Source organism: Aphelocoma coerulescens, chromosome 23, assembly GCF_041296385.1.
Source record: "Aphelocoma coerulescens isolate FSJ_1873_10779 chromosome 23, UR_Acoe_1.0, whole genome shotgun sequence".
Lineage (NCBI taxonomy): Eukaryota > Metazoa > Chordata > Aves > Passeriformes > Corvidae > Aphelocoma > Aphelocoma coerulescens.
Genome location: NC_091036.1, coordinates 4,959,407 through 4,983,799, shown reverse-complemented (window position 1 = coordinate 4,983,799; position 24,393 = coordinate 4,959,407). Strand labels below are relative to the sequence as shown.

The window sequence follows — 24,393 nt, the reverse complement described above, 5'->3', positions numbered from 1 at the left end:
AGCGCTTTCTGGTGGGAGCTTCCCCCGGGCACCAGAGATGGCTCCAGGGGGAGAGATGACCCAGTGCACTGTTTTTTGAACTGCCGAGTTTGAACGTGTGAGGAAACTCATAAAGCAAACAAAGAAAAGACAGGAAAAAAAAGAAGATTTAAACAATTTAAGAAGAAAACAGTGCTAATGAACGTAGTGAGATTGAGAGAAGCCAGGCTGATGGCTTTGGGGTTTTGCCTTTTGTTTTTTTGTAACGTGGATGCAGGAAGCCAAGTCATGTGCAATTTGATTTTATTTTGCTTTTTTAAAAACCCATCGTGAAATCCTGACATGCTCCAGGAGTTTGTTCCAACTGAAAAACTGAGAGGAAAGAGCAAAAGCCTCATCAGTGCAAGACGCAGAGCAGGAGCAGCCGAGTGCAGGGGGATGGAGCGCTGGCTCTACCTGGATTTATCTGCTGGTTTTGAGGCAAACACACAGGAAACCTTCCCCTTTCCCCACCCACAGCCCAGTCCTGACGCCAGGCCAAGGAAAATTGCTGGCAGAACTGCTGTGGATTTAAAGCAGGTCCAGGCTTTGTTTACAGCTTCAAACTGAGACTCACTGTGGATTTTCCCGTGGGCTGAGGAGCCCCAAGCCACAGCACGAGGGAGGAACAACCGCAGCCGATGGGTCCCAGGGCAGGATCGAGGGGAGCCCTCCTGACTGCTGCCCTCCCGGCTGGGGACAAGGCAGGTGAAGTTAAACCCAGGACTACATAAAACTCCACAACCTACAGATAACAGCACACAAGTTTCTAAAATTAGTAATAATAATGAATAAAGCACAAGGAGCAGAACTTGAACCAGGCCAAACTGAACTGTTCTAAATCTGTATATATTTATTTATGTGTAATTAAAATCTGAAAGTTTTAAAATGTCCAGTGCAAGTTATTTATATCAAATTGAGTTGGGTTTTTTGTTTTGCCTTTTTGTTTGTTTGTTTCTTTCTTTCTTTGTTTTGGGTTGGGTTTTTTTCTTTTGAAAGATGAAAATCTTTGGATTTTCTGCCATTTGAAATGGGAATGAAGTTTCGGATCCACCAAACTGTAGCATGGACAAGCTAGGCTGTGATGATGATAACTCTAGAAGTTCTGCAGGATTTTGTACTTGCTGTTGTTTCTCTTAATGCTGCAATAGATGTACAACACCCACACCACAATGTCATTCTCATTCTCTTAATAAACCTCTTTTTATTTGAAGAAAGCACCTCCATCGTCTTTGTGAGAAGGATCCTTCGCCTCTGTGGTTGTATCTTAAACCAGATTCTATAGATTAATTAGATGGAAATTATATAAAATTGCATAGATTGAAGAAAGAATTCTCAAGTTTCATGGCTGGGGGTTGAGTGATGCCACAAGCAGAGCTCAGGGGGTGACAGGAGCTGGTGTTCCTGCCCGGTGTCGCCAGCCCTCATGCTGAGCCAGCTGGCGCCAGTAGAGATGAATGAGTTTGCTGATGTTTCAGAACTACTCAGGGTAGTCAAATCTAAACCTGTCTGTGAAGAGCTGCAGAAGGACCTCATGGTGTCAGTGATAAAACAGAAGATAAAACAACCCCACTGATCTCCAGGCAATGAAGCTCCGAATTAGTTGTGTTTGTGGCATCAGCACAAGCAGAACTCCGCACCAGCACCTCGTACTCCCAGAGCTTAGAAATAAACATGGTGGGAATGGTTAGAAAAAGGATTACAAAGCAAAAAACAGATTATGCTTCATGACATCCATGTGCTTGCCCTGTATTGCCTACAGATCTGGCCAGTCTAGCTGGTAAATCCATGGGCAACTCAGGTGGGAGCAACTGCCCAGTAAGGCAGGACCAAGGGCTGGAGCTGCAGGAGGAAGCAGATGAGTAGCATGTGACAGAAGTGTAGAAAACAATAGGATAAAAGAACACAAACAGGGTAAGATGACACCAAAACAAGAGACAGGACACCCATGAAATGGTCAGGAAGCAGGTTTAAATAAGTCTGACCTGGCTCAGGTAAGAAGCTGCAACATTTCATGGGAACAGATGTAAAAATGGCTTTTGACACAACGGAAGAGGGTGATTTTAGGGAGCCTCCTTGCTGTCTTCCCTACACATCCATTGCTCCTCACAGCCAGAGGCTGAGCAGCTGGAATGGGACTGAGCCATGGCAGCACTCCCCACATTGGACCCTTCTCAGAATCGCACCCCACAGGTTTCTCTGGAGGTGCAGAACAGGCCAATAGTAATAGAGGGAAAACCCCAAACAGTCCCAAAAGAGACCACAGGAGGTTTGAAACACAAGCCTCCGTTTCAGGAAAGTGTGAAAGGAAATACTGAATGTCCTAATATAATCTGTGGGGATGGCTCAGTGTCAGAAACTTGCATCTAAATATTCCCTTCAAAGCTTAGGGAGGCATTTAAATTGGGAATCGGATTGGAAACGTCCTTTGGTATGAGGTTTGTGAAACCAAAGACCTAAATGACGGGCTCTGCAGGTCTGGTTTTGCTCTGGACCTTCCCAAAGGAAGAGCCAAGAAACAAGGAGGAGTCAGGGAGAAGAATGGAAATACTACAGACACATCAGAGGCTTGTTTACACTTCAAAGCCAGTTTGGATAATGCAGGGTGTGAGCCAAAAGCACAAAAACTATTCCTATTTAAAATTATTCCAAAGTAGGAGCGCCCTGTTCTGCATCAGCATAATCCACATTTAAATGGATTATGATAAAGGAGAGTAAGGTGCTTTTGTGCTACAATACAGGTTTCCCTACATGGGGTTATTTAGGATAACTATCCTGAAATAATTCCATTTGCAGACATCCTCTGGTGCACGGTATCAGAGCAGAGCAAGCGATGCTCTGACACAGGATGAAAGTGTGTGTGCGCACACTGTAATATCCAGGCATGAAATATCATTTCCTAATTTAATCACATTATGCAAACCTGGCTTGGTTGGGGCACTTTGAATATCAAGGAATTCTTAGACACAGCACGGATGAGCAACGCAGACAGAGAATCAGGATCTGCCTCCAGTAATTACACACCACATCCATGGGGTGGAAAATACCTCCCTCCTCATTTTCCTTTTTGGGTACCTGCAAGTCTTTGAAATGTTTTATGAGGAACAGTCTGGTGCCCGAAAGGCCAGGACACCTCCAATGACCTGTGAGTGGGAGGAAGTTGCATGGTTTGGATTCACTTGTTGATTCCACCTCAGATGCTCAAGATGAGCAATGGACATGTTCACATAGGAGCAACTTTCTCAAAGCATCAAGACTTCCCAAAATTTTGTACACCCTCATTCCTGCAGGCCCACAGAGACACTCTGGGAGGTTCAGGGGTCATGCCAGGCCAATACTTGTCTGTACCAGAGTCCCCTCCCAGCTCACTGTCAAACAAGGCCATCCCCTGATGTGTCCTCTCCCTTTCCATCCTAAGAGAAAAAAAAAACATTTTACACAATTCCGGGCTCAACCCTGGTATAAATTCCCACACTGATTACAAATCTCATCGTGGGAAAATACATAAGATTGTGTTAAAGAGTAAAAATAGATCCAGGCTCAGGGTTTCTATGCTTGTTACAGAACATGCTGGAATTTCAATCCTAAAGGGAAAATGAAACAAAAAAAAAAAAAATCTTTTTTGAATGAATGACAAATCCAGGGAAACCACACATCAATCCTTGACAAGTGAAAAAGCAAAAGAACATTAAGAAAAACCTCTTCAATCCCTAAGAGTCAGCTGTCCCAAGGGCAAACCAAGGGGAACATGGAGCTGTGACTGTGCTGCATCATTAACGCCAGGGAGCAGAGGCTGTGTTGGAATTCCACATGGCTTTGGACAGACTAAATAATTACCTTTAAACAGGCACCTTAAAAGCAACAGGGTAATAACAGCTCTCGGTGTGAAACAACCCAATAACCAGAGTTTGCTGACCTGTAGTTAATGCATTCCTTCCTATAGGACAGCCCATTAAATTCCCAACTTTACATGTGGAATCCAAGGAGCCCCATGGCCTGTGAGCAAGGGAAGCTTTTCCTGGTGGTGCAATTGAATCAAAACACCAACACTGCAAGTGTTTTCAAGTCAGGCAGTAAAATAAAAGTTATTTGCGAGGGTGAAATGATGTTCCCGAGATTATTGATGCAGACCCTGCGCTCCCTGTCCAGGTGTAGGATGTGGAGCCTTCATTATCCAAACAGGGCTGGTAGAAAGAGTCTGACCCAGGCATCACCCAGAATGTGGCCATGCTGAGCCACAAGGTATCACTTTGGTCTTCCTGCCTCACCTCCTTTATATGGAAAAGAATTCTCACTGTGGCCACCTGAGCATTTCCAATAGGATACCATAAATAGCAACAGTAATTCCAAACACTGAACAACCACCCAAGCTTTGTTCCCATGATTGTGGTGCTGAAGCATCCCAGAACCTTTCCAAGGCAGGAAGAATGATGGCAGTGAAGTTCTGGATGGTTCTTCTGTATGTTTTCATCCTGACACCTTCAGATGCTTCTGATTTGATTATTTTCAGCAGAGAAAAGGCTAAAATCCCCGAGATCCAGAAGGATTTCTCATCAGGATAGTTTTGTTTTAGTAGCCAAGGTTATAGCCAAAGAAAATGTTAAATGGAGAAAATTGAGCTTTTCTGGGGGCATGAAATGAGTTCAGAGAAAGATCAATTTATTGTTCCAAGCCAAGAAGTTCTGCAGCACCTCAAGATGTGTCTGGATGCTGCAGCTTCCCACCTGACAATGGCTCTGCTGTGCAGAAGTACTTTGGATTCCTCTTGAGTTTTTCCACTGTACAGAGCCTTAAATTCAGTAAAAAATCCCCAAGAGGCAGCGTTTTCTTGGTGTGACTGAATGACTTGCACCCAGTGAAAAACAACAACTGGTCCATCATCTTCCTCCATCCCAAAATTCCACGTGTTCTCTGTGATTCTCTTTATTATCTCACAGAACAGAGAAGTTTCAGCTAACTCTGCAATGGCATCTTGGATTTCTTTATCCTTAAACACATGCTATAAGTAAATCACATTCTTCCTATTGGACACTCAAGGTCCTCCAGTCAAAGTTCTCCTCAGTCACAGACCTGATCAAAGTGGATCCACGGATTCTTTCACTGGATGAGATTCAGAACATCAGCAGCTGAAATGCTGAGTGCTTTTATTCAGGAGAGTTCCATCACGTGTTGAAGATCTCATTGGCAGCTACATGGAATTCTAACCAGATTCCTGTGCAGATTGGATTTTCCAGGGATGTTGCTTTTCCAGAGATTTTTTTTTTCCTCAGCATGCAGCAAATATTTTCAAAAAAGGAGCATTTCCTATGAAAATATTTTATCCAGTCCAAATATGTCTGTGTTTCAGGAGGATTACGTTTATGTTCCCACAGTTCCTTGTTGTGCCATCAAATACCAAATCCTCCTTGTGTAAGACCCTGTGCTGAAACAATTTACCAGAAATTTCTATTTCAGTAGACAAGCTTACAAAGGAAACAGTTACCTTCACCTCACTGAAAACAGATGTGACATAATGAGCTGAAGGGACTTGAGGAGTTTAGGAAACAGTTGGGATTCAAACCCAGATAAATCAACTCCATAATTACAAAAAAGACCCAAATCTCATCTGTTTCAAAGATATAATCTAAAAGTTTATAGTTTTATTTTCAAAGATAAAAAAGTCTCTTCTTTAAGAATCCCTCTTCTACTTCACTACCTGCAAAAGCATTCCAGCAGGGAGGCAGGACACATAGGATGCAGGCACTGCTGAGGAGGAGAAGGCTGGTGGAAAGGCCAGTTTGCTCAGCTCAGACCATGAAAACAACCTTTCTTACACCCTCTTGGTAATGTGCTGCTGTTTTGCCTCTTAAATGGACCCTGGCACCACAGGGAAGTGTTTCAGCCCAGGCCTCCCACTCCTGACCCATTTTCATTTCATTTCCTCTCCCAGCCCTGTCATATGGCAGAAGCACATTATATATTATATATTACAGATTATGGCTTTTGGAGTTTCCTGCTAATTTGGTCATCACAGGGATCCTCCAGGAACACACAGTAATCACCATGAGAGATGAGAGCAGTCCTGTAGCACAGACAACCCTGACTTGGCCCTGTTTAGTTCAGTTTCTCTTTGTGAGGAAGACAGGGTTTGGCACCAAACATCTCCAAAAAATCTTCTCCAGAGTTCTCCAGAGCCAAAACAGGCACAGGGCATCCACAATCCATCCCTGCCTTGTCAGGCCACTGGGCAAAGGGAAGGTTTCAGACAAACTGAAGCATTCAGCTCTCCCCAGGAAAGTGAGCAAGGCCCAAGAGATGGGAAAACCCTATGGAGCATCTTTCAGAACATTTGGTATATGGATCATTTAGAGAATACAAAGGTCTTACCTGGTAAAGTAGAAAACTTAGATGAAATGCTAAAAAAATTAAGGAATGTTCCTGTTTTAAAGTATTCCTGAAAAAGAGTTGTCAGTGCCTTTGAACCTGCTGAGCCAAGGAATAATTCAGCAAATCCTGTGATGAAAAATAGCTCCGTTCAGCTCAGCTTGGGGCAAAAATGTTTTCTATTAATTCCATGTGTTAATAAGCTTTTTCACAGCTTTTGAACATAAAGAACCTTTTGCTTTAGTACCCTGTAAATTTTGGAGCCAACATGGAAACCAAAACCAAAACTGCAACCATGTGGCTTCACAGCTCCTAAACACATCAGGAGGGGTCAACCTCAAATCCTTTCCTGGCTTATGTAAACATGGGACATGGAGCTCACACAACCAGCCTTCCCCTGGTTCATCACAGCACAGGCCATCGACCTCAAGGCAAAAGCCAACATGAAAAACCTTGGAATATGAGATGTGCCCAAGCAAAGCCCCCAGTGTGATGCTCTGGGCAGGTTTCTCATGTGCACTGAGTGAACACTCTAAGACAAATTAAATTAAAACCTTGTTTTAATTGTTTTCTTCTTGAAGGTGCTCACTAAGAACTATGTGAATTTAAGGGTGATTACCAAAAAAGAAAAAAGAAAAGAGAAACAGATTTGAACCGTACTATTTTAAGTCAGAGAAAATAAGGAATAAGTAAACCCTGGAAATCCTTTCATATCCCAAAATTAGCCTTGCCCAGTAACAAAAGTTTCAAAGATACAAGAAACCACTGTTCAAAAAAAGGAAAACCACCAAATGAGCTGACAGCTTTGGAAATGTTTTCCTAATTCCCATGTCAGACTCTGGCTGTGTACTTGAAAGTTTCTGATTCCCATATAATCCAACTGGGGACATTTTAATTACACAGACAAGTGCATTTTCTGCTCCAGCCAGGCCCATAATGCCACCCTTGAGCCACAGCCTCAGCACACTGCAGGCTTGTTGGGAGGGAGCAAATGAATGGGTTGTGATATCCCACATTCCAAACCAGCCATTGCAGACTTTTTCTGATTTTTTTCCTTCAGCAAATATTGCTGTGGGATCACAGAAAGTTCTTTGAAAACAGTACCACATGGTGCTGCTGATAAAATCCTGTGAGCATCCTCACTTCGAGCACACAGCAGTGAACGTCCAGAGCAGCTTTGCAAGGGAGAACTAAATTATCCTAAAAACCCTGAAGATTTACCTTAACTTCACATCCCTGCTTGTCAGGGCATGGAGGAACTAGGAGAGGATGGATTTCAGCTGATCTTTTTGGGGTTTTGGCAAGTCACTGGCAGGATAATTACCTGTTTCATGGCACAACTGTCCAACATTGTGAAAAATAAAATACACGTCTTCCAAGGGAAGAAACAACCTTGTACATCCCACCTGTACTGCTCTGGTCCTCTCTCCATGAGTTCTGTGACCACCAGATGATCTGCAAGGCAGGAAGAGGACAAACCAGTTTGGGAGAAGGTGGCAGCGTGCAAGATCACTGCCCTCTGCTGAATCCAGAGATGGGGAGACACACAGGTGTTCCCCACAAACCAAAAGCTCTGGGAGCAGGGAATGGCATCTGCTGCATTCCCAGTGCAACATTTAGCAAGAGGAGATCAAGCACCACTGAACCCCAAGGGTGTTTTGGTGGTACTGTAGCAGGATATTGTCAATAATCCCCAAAATATTGGGATTAGACACAAAAAATGATTGAATTTCCTTTGTCTGCTGTAAATTAACTCGAGATCCACAATTTTCCTGTTTGTGCATAAACATATGAAATATTTAACATCTACTGAGCAAAAGGTAATTTACCAAACAAAACATACCCAACCAAGAAATCACTTCAGAGGATTCAGTGATTAGGTTGGCTCCACCTTGTAGGACTGTCTTAGAGTTGATTTATATTTATATGATCAAAAATTATACCACACTTGCTGGCATCCAGATAGACCCATATATTGATTTTCTCTCTATAGATTTGATCAGCAGAAGTTAGTTTCTCACAAATCTTATTAACTTCACTGTATTACACAGGCAAAAAAGATCATCCTGGCAGTTCTGAAACAGATCCTTTTAGACACCCTCTCCCCATGCCCCAACAGCAAAGGGTTTTCTCTGCCTTCCACAGCTGTCTCGAGTTAAACTACATGAATCAGCTTATTGGATAACGACCTAATTGCACATTAGCACAGAAACAAAACACTTAAACTGTCACTTTACATTTGCAAGACAACTAACTTATTTTTTAATATAGTCCTCAGCCAGTCAGAGATCTAAACCAACATAGTCAAGGGCATGGAAAATAGACAAGTTGTGTGTATTAACTCCACCATTTACATTTTGCTGCTTTTTTTTTTTTTTTAAATCTGTTAAAACAACTGATGTCTGTTTAGCTTGATCAGTGAAAATTTCCTGCACTAAATTACTGTTGATGGCTGATAACAACACATGGAAACTCTATGTAAGGTTAAACCTTTAAAGAATTAAAAATGGCTCGAAGGATAAACTTTTTACAAGTAGGATAAATTTGGTTTTCCTTAAATACATCCAGTGCTTCACAGGTAGCCAAGTTAGAGGTTTTTTCTTCCTTAAATACCAAGTTATTTAATAGAAAAGGAATATTCTCTCCTGCTTCACATGGGAAAATGGACTCAACCAAATCCTATGAGCATAATCCCTAATGTCAGGCCTGGCATGGGCTAATGCCTCTTGGAGGAACCTACTGTCGAAACTAGAGACAAGAGCAAAGGAAAACACATCCTTGGGAGAGCTCAGCCTGATCTCTCCCCTCTGCTTCTGCATCTTGACTCCGAGAAGTGACAGCTCCATTTGGTGACAAAGTTTCTGCCAGCGACTGATCACCACGAACAGAAGTCAAACTCAGGGACTGCCTAGAATATGCTGTAGGATTGATCAAACACGATTTCTAGATTTTTTGGTTATTATTATTATTGTTACTGGGCAGTCTCCCCAATTTCTACTGAGGACACTCAGGTTTGCACTGAAACCCAGTCCCTGGCTGAGGCCGTTCACCTGCCTGGGGCTGGAGCATGTCTTGGTTTAACAGAACAGGGCCACAGACTTCTTGAAGAAATGCTGGGGAAATGTTGGTGAATCAGCCTGAGGGGCTCCCCCTCACCAGCAGCTCCCCATAAAAGTGAATACAGCAGGATGGGAGACAGTTTCACCTTCCAAGCATTTCAGTTTTTGATCGATGTCCCTGCTTGGCTGTCATTTTACTCAAGACAACTTTTGAATCATGGAGTCACTTTTAGGCTGCAGAACTGTCCTGGCACTGTTACAAATTTGTGTGAGACCAATTCCACAAGGCAGTTGAGCCCTGATGGCTCCTCTGGGCCAATGCTTCTGGTCACAGGGAGGTCTACCCCAAAACACAGATTTTCTTCCACGGAAAGGTGTAATTAACACCAAGAAAAAGCCCTGTGAGCGCTGCACCTACGCTCACATTCCTCTTCCAGCAAAGCACTCCCAACCCAATGTGGCCTAAGGCACAGAAAATCTGTAAACTGATCTTGGAGCTAACTCCAAGCTCTGGAGAGATGAGCTGGTGATGATCTACTCCCCAGGAAAAGACCATCCTTAAACAGGAAACTTAACACGAGAAAAAGGGCCTTGTTAACTCTTTGGGCCCTGAGGCTTTGAGAGTAAAACATATGGTCAGAATTACCAGCCAAGGCAAGGCAGAACAGCTCACTGTGGCCACAGTGCCCCAGGAACATGGTACCTTGACTACTACATTCATTTCTCATAATATGAACCACAAAAATTAGTACAAAGCAGTATTTTCTTGCAGTGATTTCTTATGAAAGAGAGGCCTGTCATGACAAATACAAATAGAGAGGTGAATTCTTTCTTAAAGGGATTCCTGGATTCTAGGCACGATATGGTTTTCAAAAGCTTCAGGGCTAAACTTGAAGCAGGTAAGAAGTTCTCTACTCTTTCATTAACTTAAATATTGATTTTTCAAAAAGATTCCATGTACTACTGTCAAAAATGAAAACTGGCTTCTGAATTGAAATATCAGCACTGTAGACACTTTAAAACTTAAGTTATACAGCAAAAGTATCACACTTTTCCTTAAAAAGTATAAATTCTTGGAAAGTCCTCAAAAAATCTGCTTTGCTAGAGGCTATAGTCCAATCTCATCGTGGGCCAGTTCTTTTGTTCTTGGTTTGGAATCAAGGGCTATATTTATTCATTCCTCAAGGTTGCCGCTCCATTGGCTTCAGATGCAACCCCTTGGATCTTCCCTTCCATGGGGGATTCAGATCCTGGGCCCTGCCCTTGGGCAAAACATATGTTCCACTCCAACCTGGATCCAATCAGAGAATAATTGTTTTATGTTTATTAATCACCTGCATGCAAATAGGTGCCAATAAAAACTCCAGGCAGATTCTCTGCCAGGCTCACATCATCCAAGAGCTCCACACCCCAGTTTGGTGTCTGAACAATGAATCCCTCCAATGAAGAGGCATCGCTGCTTTGATATGCAGTGACAAAAATATCACATCAGCTCAGCCCCTCTGCAGTGATGAGTTTGAAACGAGACAAGAAACCTGCAAAAACATTCAACATCAGTGGTAAAATAAATTAGAGATGCTGCATTAAGCTAAACAAGTACATTAATGCAACACGAAGGGGTGAGATTTCAGTGGCGGAACGACAAAGCTCCGACTCTGCTCCTGTTAAATGTGACCTGCCAATAGGAAATTGTCAGGCTGGGGACCACTGAGTGTAAAAGTTTAAAAGGTTTTCAAGAGATAAAGTGAGTTTTAGCAAAATGTTTCAGAGTTCTGTGCCATTGGCCTTAAATAAAAGCCATTGCAGTCATTGCAGCCATTACAGCAAAAGCAGCTGTAATTAAACTCATTCTGGGAAGAATTAAACTATAAAGCCTGATGGGACTCCAGGGAAGAATTAGATTTAAGTAAGAGGCAGGGTGAGTTAAGGCACTGGAGCTGCAAATTTCTTCTGTGTCATTAAGCAAGTCTCAGTCTTATCCAGTTCTCATCCACTCCAGAAGACAGGAATATTTCAAGACTGACAACTTTTTCTGGGAAGGAACAAACATTCTCAAACACACCACTGAGGTAAGACCAAAAAGAGAAATTAACAGCTAAGTCTGTCACTCATCTTTTCCAGCTGAGAACTTGGGTGTTATGCCACAAAACACAACTATCAGTCTGCACACAATCCTGTACGCATCTACCCTGTTTCCAAGATTCTTTTTCTGAGCTTATTCAAACATAAAATAAGCACCCAGAGCAATTTTAATGCCAATTCAAGTAAGGAAGGAGTCACACCAAAAACTGTTCTCAGAAGAATCACTTCTGGGCAGACCACAAGTATCAGCCACATGATAATTATCTGGGGCTGTTCCATGAATGGGGGTTTTATAGGTAAGCAGCATCTTGAGCCTAGATGGATCATCAGAGATTATTCTCAAGGAAACAAAGCTCTAGCTAGCTGAGAGTAATTCAAAGATTTATGAGGAATGCTCCAGTTTAATTTCTCACTGAACTGCTTTCATGTACTTCTAAACGTATAGACATCAATTAAGAAAAATCACACAACTGATATATTAGTTTCTATTTAAAATGCTATTTAAATCCACTGTGCCAGCAGAATGCTCTTTCCCAGTAACAGAACCATTGCCAGGTGAGTTAAAAGTGCATTTTAAAATCCATTCTACTTGAAAACCTTTGTATCAATCTAATTCAAGTGAAAAAAAACTCTATCAAAAGCAAATTAAGTCTTTGAAAACCTGATTATTACTTTATGCAGCAAAGAACGGCAACATTTTTGAAAAAATAAAGTAAATGCCCTATGTTTGGCACAGAACACTTGTCTGGGGTTTGCTGAGCTTTAGTGATGAGAGGGGATGATGCACAATGTCATCTAGAAAATACAGTTTTCCTCCAAATAAGAAATTTGGAGAGCAGTAAAATCTCAGAAGAGGAAAGACAAATAACCTGAATGTACCCTCATGAAGTGTAAATCAGGTTTCACCTTCACTGTGGAACAATTTACCCAAATCCTCTCAGGAAGGATCAGTAGAATAAAAAGATAAAACTGGCTATATAAATGTCAGGCTTTATTCAAGCTCCCACCGTGGTACATTACTTGTGTGCTTCGAATGAATAGAAAAAAAAAACCCAAGAGAGAACAAAACAAGAAGACTGCTGAAGAAAGATCTTGGGGGGTTAGGACTCCACTTTGGCAAGGGGTATATTGTCCACTTCGTGGATGCCCTCCTTGTCAATGAACCGGGCGTTGAAGGAGGTCAGGTTGAGGATGAAGCGTTTCTGAAGCTGTTCAGCAAAGACAAAAAGAAGAAATGAGATTCACCCAAAGCTCAAGTAAAAGAGGAGAGTATACTTTACATTTCCATCCTGGTTCTAGTGACCTGAAATATTAGGAACTAGAGTGGGTTTTTTCACTGCTCACAAGTGAATTAGTGGGAGTTTGTTCTCTGCTGTAAGATGATCCACATTAGGCAAGCCTCGAGTAGAGGTGCAAAATAGCCAGGCCTGTTAACAAGGAAGACATTTAAGCAGGAAGACTAGAGTGGGCTATAATTTTGGACACAAAGAGTACATATCACAAAGCTACTTCAAACAGGACCTCTACAGAGCACTTCTTCCTGATGTTACATTCAAATCAATCTCTTAAAGACAAGGATAAAGACTATTTTCCTACAATAAAAGCCTTGGTGTCTGAAATGTCTGGAGTCTTATGTTTACACTTAAATTGGTCATGAACTTTAAGGTCAAGGCTTTACCTCAGGTATCACTTCACAAGCTGGAAAATAATTAGTATATACTTCTAAGAGTGCTTAAGTGTAATACAAGTGACAAGGATGCTGCAGTAAGTTCAGAAGAAACATAAGAGGAAAAAGTCTGGATCAATATTATGCTAAGCACGCAAAAAGCAGAAGTAAAGCAAAGTGATTAAGCTCCAAGTTTACGTTCTGGAGGATGTGAACCGTGCAAAGGCAATGCAACTGCCCGTAAATCCTTTTCCTCAGTAGCTATTCCACATCTGGCCAGTGCATTTATTACCCTTCTGGCAAAGGCAGCAAGAAACGCGACAAGAGGAACAGGAAAGTATCAGAGAATGAATGCAAACAAACATTCCTTTCTCAGGAGCATCAGGGCCTGAGCTCTGCAACTCACCTCCTCTAGACATTTTTTTAAGAGTTCCACAGCTTCCTCACGTGTGATACCTGAAAGGGAAAACATCCACAGATTGATTTCATTAGAGGCCATCTCTCTCCACAAAAACTTTTATTAAATTTAAACAACTTTTCAGCTGAGCACCAAAACCTCTCCTTCCCAGCTCACAGAAAACACTTTCCAGATGTCCCAAGGACGCCCTGCACCGCAGTGCTCACGCCGCAACAAGCCATTGAGAATCGATTTGTTACAGGGAATGGGAAGCATGACGGAATTCTGCCTCCCATGGCCAGGGCCTGGCTCAGAGAAGCCCAGCCACCTCCTTCTCCTACAGTTTATTACAGCTCTAAATCAGCTCCAGCTGCCCCAGCCGGCTGCGAGTCTGGGGCAGGAGGTGGAGATGGGTTCAGAGTGATGTTCCTGCTGGGTATGAGCTCAATAAAGGGCAAGGCACGTGTGGGATGCTCCTGCTATTCTCACACTTCAAGATAAAATCCAGCACTCTATAGGGGTGACAAGCCATGACAATGAAATTCATTCTTTTTCTCTGTTCCACAAGGAATGGTGAAAATGGAACAATAGATTGTTAAGGGACATGACTAGAAAACAAACGGGGTCTGTGGATCTAAAACTTCTTTCTAGGCTTTGTTCCAGACCTGCATCCACTGCTCAGGCAAAAGTTAAATAAAAATGATCAGTTTATAGCTACATTTCTTGTAGGAGGTGGATGAAAGGATTTCTAATCTCAGAGCAGAGATAACAACTTAAACTCAGCTTTGCACACAGGAGTCAAGTAGTTTTGTAGCTAAAGCCAAAGATGTCAGATTAACAATATTCCGTGCTTTGCACATTTCCTTATCTACAGTGGGGATGGGGCCATGTTTATTCCTTGGCAGTGGATTGTGATTCTAAAACTAAAAGTTTAGACAAGTACAAACACGTACAAGAGTTATGATGAGCAGCTGCCATGTGCACAGAACGGTGAATCAGTCTAAAACCTCTCTGTTGCCCAGAGAGGCTGTGGCTGGTCCCATCCCTGGAAATGTCCAAGGCCAGGTTGGAAGGGGCTTGGAGCACCCTGGGATAGTGGAAGGTGTCCCTGCCCATGACAGAGGGTGAAATGAGATGAGCTTTAAGGTTCCTTCCAAACCATTCCATACTCTGTGATTTATCATCACCACTTCAGAGTGCTGGGGATGATCTTGCTAGGAATATCTTTTCACTTGACTGTTTTTAATTTATCACACATAAAGCCAATCCAAGATATGGAGCAATAGGATCTGGGACTGGCCTCTGAATATTGATACTCTGGGAAAATGTACATGTCAGAGCCCAACTGACAAGCAAGAAGATAAAGCTGTCAAACTGTTCTTTATCAAAAGCAGACTACCAGCTGCTAATGGTCCAGGAAAGTCTAATCATGTTTTAGAATAACTGAAACTTCCTTTATTCTCAGTCTGCTACGCCGCAAACAGGAAAAAAAACTAAAGAGTTGACTAGTTTTCCATTACCATGCTAGCAAAACCAAAGGCAACCTTTAGAGCTCCATTTATCCAACAAAAAGTCAGGTTCCAATCTGTAGCACCACAGTAATGCCACCTGATTCAGCAAATGTCAGTCTCACTGGTTAATAAATTCAAGGCCTACACTGAAGCAGGAGAATTTTCCTGTCCATTGGATCCACACACCTGGCTTGTAATAGCGGTCAAGGATGCTGAGGGTAAGGAATGCTCCATATCCGTGTGCTGCGAAAGGAGCCTTAGCCAGAGCTGCCAGGTAATCCATGTAGTACAGGGCAGGACCCTCGTGGTCGTCGTAGCCAGCCAGGAGAAGGTTCACATGGTAAGGGGTCTGCCAACAGAAATAATGTTTTTGTCAGAGCACTCACACCAAATCTCTGAATCCTGATTGCCCGCGCACCAGGGAACAGCAACAGAGCAGTTACCCAATTCCTTATCCTAAAATGCTGCATCAATCCTGTCTGCAGCACGTCGTGGGTCTCAAGCTAAAAGTGATCAGATCTTCTGCTAACATGGACTGCACAAGCAAATAAAAACATAAAGCTCTTATTCTCCTGAAAACCAGTGTGTTTGGGGTTTTTTTACAGCTTTCACAGCACACTCCAACTTTAAAAAACCTGAATGCAGTTTTCATGCCAGATTCTTTCATCTCAACATAAAACTTGTGGATTTTTACTGCTGACACGTGAGCACAACGTGAACATTTTGCAGTTTCTAAGAACTCTTTGTTCATTTAACCTGCTCTTTGCTCTCTTCCCAGTCCCCCTCCCGGTGAGCACGGCCCGTCTAAGCACATATGAAAGCTCTCACACAGTGCAGACAGTTACACACAGTGTCCTGTTCACTGGCAATTTGGTTTTTATTGCATGTACCAAGTTTAATCTTTAATATTTGGCAGTTTATTTCATGTTCCAGGTTTAGTGTTCCACCATCATGAATAAATCAGACATCCCTTCTTCTCCTACATCCTTCCAAGATCTGTACTTTGTAAGACCATGAAACACATGTGCACTGTATTATTTTTAAATGTAGGCTCAGAAAAAATTTGGGTATTGTATGTATTTTTAAAAGCAGCTTTTATATACTTCCAGTATTTCCATATCTACATAATGTTTCTTATTAAATTAATTGTACTAACAGGATATCTCCAAACTGCTGGAAAGCCTGCATCAACAAAGCAACAAAATAAGAAAAAAAAAATGATGATGCAACTACCAGATTAAAAAAGCAAACAAAATTTCACCCTAGAGCCAAAACATTAACTGCATCATAGGAAAAGTTCATTTTGATACTCAGTACAGTAAATTTCCACACACATACACACAAAAAAAATCACAGGCCACTATATTTTTACTTTCAGACAGTATGAAAGAATAAAATAGGCTACATTTATATATAAAGCATCACTTTAAACTGTGTGATTTAATCTTCAAAGCATCCAAGAATATTTGGAAAGAAGTTACCATGCAGCTGTATTCGTTTAATTAGGCTGTATTTCATCATTTATTTATTCTGAAACATCACACAAGTTGATATTTAAGAGCCATGACACAAGATCACTCAAATTATTGTGTGACTTGGAATTACCAACATTGGCATATGCGAGATACTCAACCATAAATAAATGGTGTTATACAGACTTAAACCCATCTGTAAACTGATTTTCAGTTTTAAGTTCTCCTGCTAATGGTGTCTGAGACTTCTTAAAACTCAAATGTAAATAATTATCCCCCGTGCCTTATTATTCACGAAAGGCAGGATTTAAACACTAGCAAATACACATAATCTATTTATTACTTCCATGATTATAAATGAAATTTGCACCGTAACACCTCGATGCTGGGACTGGAATTTCTTGTACCTCCCAATCCTTTTGTCCATTCCAAAGGCAGTCTTGCTTGGCTTCTGTAACTCAGTCCATGCCAACAGTTCTCAACTCTTTACAAGGCTGGTGTGGTTAAAGGGCCATCAAATGAGTGATGACTGACACTCCAGGACATTCTTTTTTAACCCAAACTTTCCTTCCTACAGAAGCATCATTTCTCATCCCGAGTAGTTTTGCACTTGGTGCTGTTTGATTTAAAATAACGACAGCAATTAGGAGATGTGTGAAATTCTCCAGAACTTATAGCTGAAGAGCACAGTTGTGCTGAACAGCCCAATCCCAGCTCAGCAGCGGGAGGGTGGTGGTGACACAGCCTTGTGACATCTGGCGGAAGCCAAAGTCACAGTGAGGGGGAAAAGGTGGGAGCGAGGAAGCTTCCTGCCAAGTGTGGACATGGAGAGAGGAGCTAAAAGCTGCTTCTGGAACCCAGCCAGACTCTGTCACCTATAATTAAACAGCATCACAACCAGAGACTGAACTACATCACCTCTGGAGGGCAGGGGGTTGTTTTTCCTATTCCTACACACACAACCTTAGCAGTAAGTTCAATGTACTAAACCCTGCACTGGATTCAGCAGGTGAACCAGGTGAGGTGCTGGAATGGGTAATAACAGAATCCTGGAATGGTTTGGGTTGGAAGGGACCATAAAGCTCATCCCATGAGCAGGACACCTTCCACTATCCCAGGTTGCTCCAAGCCCTGTCCAACCTGGCCTTGGACACTTCCAGGGATGGGACAGCCACAGCCTCTCTGGGCAACCTGTGCCAGGGCCTCACCACCCTCACAGTGAACAATTTCTTCCTAATATCCAATCTAACCCTGCTCCTTCAGCTTAAGGCCATTCACCCCTGTCCTGTCACTACATACTACAGCACCACTCACCTCCATGAAAGCCAAAGCACCTTCCAGGTTTGCCTCAATCACAACATATAAACGGAAATCACAAAGATTCTTTTCAGAACCTGCTGTGGAGCAGGAATCTTGTGTTTTAAAAAGAGAAATGTCATGAAAAACCACATGGTGACTATCAAGTAGAAGCAAAGAGCACAGTGATGTAATGGCCTTAAGCTACAAGCCTGTTACTACACTTGATACCTTCCACCAGAAGAACAACTTCAAGGCACTGCCTTATGAGCCATCCCCAAGATATCAAGAACTTGGACTACAGGAGTCAGGAGAATCCTAAATGAAATCAAACTGGATAACAGGGAGGAACCCAGATGGTGATGAACAATGCAGAACAAGCTCTATTTTGGTCTCAGCCACAACAGGAGTCTAATGCCTGAGAAAGTCCTGCTGCAGTTTAACCTTCCCTTTCACACACCTTCTGGCCTCTTCTAACAGCTTCGCAGTGAGTGCCAACAAAGCAACAAACTATCTTTTCCCCACCAAACTTTTTACTTCTCAACTATTTTTCCACTCCTAACACGAGGCACTGGCATGTTTTGCCTTTAAATTTTTATTTTCATCATCCACATGTTTACATTAGTAGCCTCCAGGACTCCCTTATGCAATTTCAGTAGATACCAAGCATTAGTGTTAATCCTTCTGGTATCCACCATATTATGATGAAAATGTAACAAAATTCACAGGAAAAAAAACCCATTCTGATGGCAAGGCTTGTACTGTCAAATTCTAAATGCCACAAACAAACCACTAAGTGCTATGGTTAGAGGAAAAGGGTTCTGCCTGCAGAGTGGAGATCAGTGTAGTGTGACAGCAGTGTCAGAGAGCGCCGCGCGCCCCGGGGCGTTGCCATCTGCACCAGAGCAGCGTTTTGTCTCCGGTAAATAAACACATCTGCCTCTGCCAGTGTCCTCCCCACTGTGCTGCCCATCTGGAGCAGGTGAGCTGGAAGACAGGAATAGGCTCAGGAAGGAGTAGAGCCAAAGGGAGTCTCAGGCCTCAAGGGACGTGGCACAGAGGAAGACAAAGGTGCCACATCAGTGCTGCTTCCTGATGGGCAGGTTTACCAAAAAGCCTGTTAAAGGTACTTTAACTGATACGTAACAAATAGCTGCCTCTGCTGAAAGGGGACAGGACACTCAGTCTCATCTGTGCAGGTCAGATGTCCCTGAGAAGAGCCATCAGCACCAGGGCCAGGCCCCAACAGCGTCACCTCTTCACATCAGCCTCGAGAACTGCACAGGAATGCACAAAACACACACAGACCTTCCAAATCACACCTCAATACAAGCTAAAGCAAACAGCATCACTGCCAGCCATCACCTATCAGCCGTGTAGTTGGATGAAACCATTTAAACCAGAACAGTAGTGTGGAATCACAGAATATCCTGAGCTGGAAGGGACCCACTAGGAAAAAATGCTACCTGCAGCTGTGAGCCACATCAGAAAGGAGAACAATAACCTCTAGGTGTTCCTGTGGATGAGTTCTGGAAGAATTCGCAGTCTACACATGTGTAGCTCTCAACAATACAGCTCTGAGGTTAATACTGGCCTTTATTTGCTACTGTAAAACCTGATTTCAGGCCTGGTAAGTGCACTGCTAGAACAGCAACACAATTTAGCCCACACTCTATCCCTGAAAGAGCTGATGAACTTCATTCTCAACATCCCCTTTCCTCCTGTTTTCTTTCATATAGCACATTAACATTCTTCTCAATGAAATTCTTCCTAACCTTGGATCATTAAAGGTTTGTTTGCCCCTTCACAGCAGCCTTTCATACTGTGAAAATAATCACCCTGGGAAACATCAGTAATTGCAGTTCAGTAACTTGAAAACACACCCCCAACTTGGATGTGGTATTTACCGAAAGCCTCATGTTGCTGTTTACAAAAGGCACTTGTTTTCCTAAGTACATCAAACAGCTTTGCTCTATGAAATCATTTTCCAAGAAGATTAAACGGATTTGGTGTATTTGCATGAAAACCCACAACCTTATCTCAATGTTCAAGAAGTTTAATTCACTTCACGTCTGCAGTGTGTGACAAAGTGTTTATAGGGCCCATGGCTGGAATTTTAAGTCTACGGTTGTACGAGTTATTGATAAGTGATGTGATAAGTTTTTTAAATTCACAAACACTTCTATTTTACTAAGACATTTAGTTCAGCAACATGAACTCACAGAATCTCAGAATCACTGATGTTGGAGAAGACCTCCAAGATCATCGAGTCCAACCTGTGACCCATCAACCCCTTGTTACCCACACCAGAGCACTGAGTGCCACGTTCAGTTGTTCCTTGACCCCACTATGTCCCTGAGCAGCCAGTTCCAAATTTATCACTAAAGACAGCAGCTCCCATCTTTTTCAGACTTCATTATTTGAGGATGGAAATGTTCCCTGGAAGCCTTTGCCAAAATCTCTCAGCTGATACTCACCCGACTCCGGAGATAGTCTGCGAGGTTTCGCCGGGTGAAGTTTGCAGCTGCAGTGGGAGACAATTCATAACCTGGAGAAGAAATGTGACTATTTATTTGATAACAACCCCAATCCATGTTCATATTTCACCTCCTGCCTTCCCATTTCTATTTTGAAATAACAAAATGTTTTTTAGTGACAAAATGTTGTGCCTTTTGTCTAATTCTGGCTTCAAAAAATTAAAATATTAAGGACGTGTAGCTTGACTTTTTTGTCCAATATACCAGAAGAACTGGTAACAGCTGGCATGCAATCGACATATTAAGAGAATAATAAGTCTGTTAGTGAAATATTTATGTCATTTATATTGCAAAGAAGTTTGCTGGGATTTGGATAAATCTTCTAATATACTGTACAATCCACCCCCTATTTCTACATCCTGCCTGAATTATCACCTTTGCTGGACACTAAAAATGCAGAAATCTTTACAGAAGATTTGAGGACAGCACTTTCCACCAACATTCACCTGGAAACCAGCCTTAGCTCTGCTCCCAACCCCCAGTGCCTGTCCTGCCTCACTCACCATTTCTCATTTTGTAGAGCTGAACATTTTTCTGGATGTATTCTGCAAACTGCACCGTGTCTCCAGGCTCCCCCACACACAGCAGTAAGATCTTTTCACTCATCTTAAACATTTTGTCATGGTCTAGGCAAAGAAAAATAACATTGAGAGCCATGGTCATGAGGAAGAATAACTTATTTTGCCAATATCCTGACGCATCAGGACTTTATAAAAGCAAGAAAAGGATTTGAATAACTGCATCATGACCTCGAGCACCAGTAAAAAGCCCTTCTGAGCAAACACTGACATTTGGTGTCTCACAGCTGGTGACAGAGAAAACAAGAGTTGTTAAAGAGAAACAAAGCCCTTCAGGAAGGGAGGCATTCCAGAAATATGTAGTATTTCCTACCTTAGAAACAAGGTAGGAAAGAATAAAGCTTCACACACAATTTTGTGTTCAAAGCATAAGGGATCAGGAATAAGAACATTGCTCAGTGACTATTTAACTTTATTCAAATATTCAGCAACAGAAACAAGTAATTTAATATAAAGCTGAAATATCAACATATTGAGCAACAGCAATCTCAGGAAATCCAGAAACTAATTCCATGTCAAGTGACTCCCTTTTCCTTATATTCCCTTTTCCCTTATTCCCAGCCTCAAAAATCAGAAGCTTATGTGAACAAGGCTGTTCCAGAAACATTTTTTTGCCTGTAATTTTTTGTGAAAAAAAAACCAAAATAAACAACCAAAAAGAAAGAAAATTAAAGTAACAATTATAAATTGTAAAGAAGCCCACTTATAAACAGGAAATTAAGGAACAGTAATCTACATTTTTAGTCATAACTGCAGTTTAAAACAGAAAAAGTTTGTGCGTGTTTGAGGGGATTTTGATGCCTTTTCCTGGTCTTAAAATCAAGAGTCACACACGGTTAGAAGGGGAAAAGGGATTTTACCTTGGGATTTATTTTAAGGATCCTTAGGTGCACACGTCCAGGTCATATGCATCGAGATGTACCCTGCCGAGTCTCTGTGTCTGCCTCCCCCCCAACATCGGGTATATCATTACAGGTTTTACTAATTAGCAGATCTATCAAAGACTCCCCAATGAGAGGCTCAAGTGAGCCCCCCTCCCCAAGGAACCTTCCCCTGGATGGTTCTATCTGAGTTTACAGAATGTGTTCTGGAGAGCACCTTGAGCTCTGGGGCACACTGATCCCTGGCTACGAAGCTTCTAAAAATGTTGAGTCTCTCAGCTTGACAAACAAGTCCAAGAATGGAGGCAAAAAGCACTAGGAACACAGAAGTTGTAAAAAGGTATAACAGGGGTATAAAAGAAAAGGCAAAAATCTTCATGGCATCATTTAAGTTCTTGTGAAGACAGCGCTGAAGACAATCCTGTGCTCACAGTCTCCTCTCATCAGAGCAAGTATCTGGCACTTGGATATCCCAGACAGACACTGAGCAGCTGTTGGAGTGAAGGAAAAATCCCTTCTCTCCACAGAGAGCAGGTCATGGACAAACACCAAACCTCCAGCTCTGAGCTTCCCCTCCAGCTCAGTAAATGCTGCTGAACAATCTCTGCTGCAAGACAGGCATGAAGTGTCACCATCCTCTAAAACAATGTCAGAAGTTATCACAGCACAGGAGCTGCTGTCTGGAGCTCAGGGAAAGCCACTGGCACTGCTCAGCCCTTGCAATCCCAGACTGCTTTGGGTTGCAAGGGACCTTACAGCTCATCCCCTGCCACGGGCAGGGACACTTCCACTGTCCCAGGGTGCTCCAAGCCCCGTCCAACCTGGCCTTGGACACTGCCAGGGATCCAGGGGCAGCCACAGCTTCTCTAGGCACCCTGTGCCAGGGCCTCCCCACCCTCCCAGGGAACAATTCCTTCCCAGTATTCCATCTCTCCCCGCCCTGTGGCAGTGGGAAGCCATTCCCTCTGTCCTGTCACTCCAGGACCTTCTAAATAGTCCCTCTCCATCTTTCCTGCAGGCTCCCTTCAGGTACTGGGAGGGGCAATTAGGTGACCCCAAAACTCCTCCAGGCTGAAATGAATTTACAAATTAATATTCTAAATAAATACCTGAAATTCATGGGCTGCTCTCCCCCAGCAAAAGCAACTAAATCCTATGTTCAAAGTACATTTTCCTTAAAGTTTATGAACAAACCTACTTGGAAACAACATTAACTTAGAAAACGTTATTTAAAGTGATTCAATTTTTATTTTGTAAGTGCCACCAGCTTTCACAGCCTCTAACACTGCTCCAATTGGCTGTCACAGCCTTGAAGTGAAACACTGGAGGTAAATGTTTTATATGGATTTATTTATATTCATTTGCATGGATTTATCAATCCTCTATTCTACAATTTTTTTAAAAAAGAGCTTCTAAATCACAGTCTTTAGAACAGAACAAGCTTCAGTCTAGGTCATTGCAACAGCAGGAAGAAAAATTGACTTTAGAGAATTCCAGAGACTTGGTGACGCCCTACATGTTTTACCACACAAAGAAACCAAAGCCATACTTCAGTCTGGCTCCTGCGCCCCGTGCTATGATTTTCACTGCTACTTTTACTTCCCATAATCCCTTTTTCCCCCATGAATTACGTTTTACCAGTGAATTAGGCATAGGCGAGCACCTCCTGTCACATCGCTATCCCTGTGCGGTTTTTCAACACTTCTACATCGCGGCGCAGAGCGAGGTTTGGGGTCACAAGCTAACGCTCACCTGAACAGGTAAATTAAGCTAACAACCCAACACAGAGCGGTCACACGCGGTCAGGACGGGGGACTTTACCCGGAGCAAGTGGCGATTTAAGCCCCGCGTTGGCTCCGCGATCCAAAGGCCGCCCGGCATTTCCAGAGGCCGCCCGGCACTTCCTACAGCAACCACACCTCCCCTGAAGGGCCCGGCAGCGCTTAAACCGAGAAACCCCCTCCCCTGTGAACAGCCTCCCCTCAGCCCCAGCGGCGGGCCCGCAGCACCCCAACCGCGCACACCGCCATCAGCCCGGGGCCCCGGGACACCCTACCGGGCCAGGGCTTAGCACAGGGCCCCGGAGCCCCCAAGGGTCTCACCGTGCTTCATCTGGACGATGCTGCTGGCCGCCACGGTGTCCGCGGCCACCAGGACGTAGTCGGGGCCCTGGATGCCGATCAGGTACTCCATGGCCGTGACACAGCGCGGCCCGGCCCGCCCCGCCGCGCCTGCGCGTCCGCGCGCGCAGATGACGTCACCGCTCGCGAGAGCCGCCGCCCGCGCGGGGCTGCGGAGCCCTGAGGGAAGCGGGGGCGGGGATCTGAGGGGGTCGAGTTCCATCTCTTTGGAATCACGGGGAAAGGGCCCCAGAGACACGGGGTGACTTAATGAGGTACTGAGGTTGGAAAAGACCTCCGAGGTCCCCCTCAGCCTAGCGCCATCCCCATGCCCCCCACTAAACCGTGTCCCCAAGTGCTGCGTCCATGTAAGGTTTTCACGGAATCATCACGGTTGGATTTAAGATTATTCA

General features: G+C 43.2%; 1 protein-coding gene across 1 annotated transcript; it reads right to left on the bottom strand.

Moving 5' to 3' along the window:
• Positions 1-12,496: 12,496 nt before the first annotated feature.
• PSMB2 (proteasome 20S subunit beta 2) lies at positions 12,497-24,101 on the bottom strand. Its single transcript, XM_069036080.1, has 6 exons — positions 23,963-24,101; positions 20,905-21,027; positions 20,342-20,412; positions 15,283-15,445; positions 13,595-13,644; positions 12,497-12,730 (listed from the first exon to the last, which is right to left on the bottom strand). Exons 1-6 carry the CDS (start codon positions 24,051-24,053, stop codon positions 12,623-12,625), a joined length of 606 nt encoding a protein of 201 aa, XP_068892181.1. The 5' UTR covers positions 24,054-24,101; the 3' UTR covers positions 12,497-12,622.
• Between the last annotated feature and the right edge of the window lie 292 nt (positions 24,102-24,393).

Excerpts from the sequence above, each read along its gene's own strand:
- PSMB2 (XM_069036080.1), bottom strand. The coding sequence starts at position 24,053 with ATGGAGTACCTGATCGGCATCCAGGGCCCCGACTACGTCCTGGTGGCC. Across the intron at positions 20,413-20,904 it reads GCTCTACAAAATGAGAAATG|GTTATGAATTGTCTCCCACT; the intron begins GTGAGTGAGGCA and ends TTTCTTCTCCAG. Across the intron at positions 13,645-15,282 it reads TGACCGCTATTACAAGCCAG|GTATCACACGTGAGGAAGCT; the intron begins GTGTGTGGATCC and ends TTTCCCTTTCAG.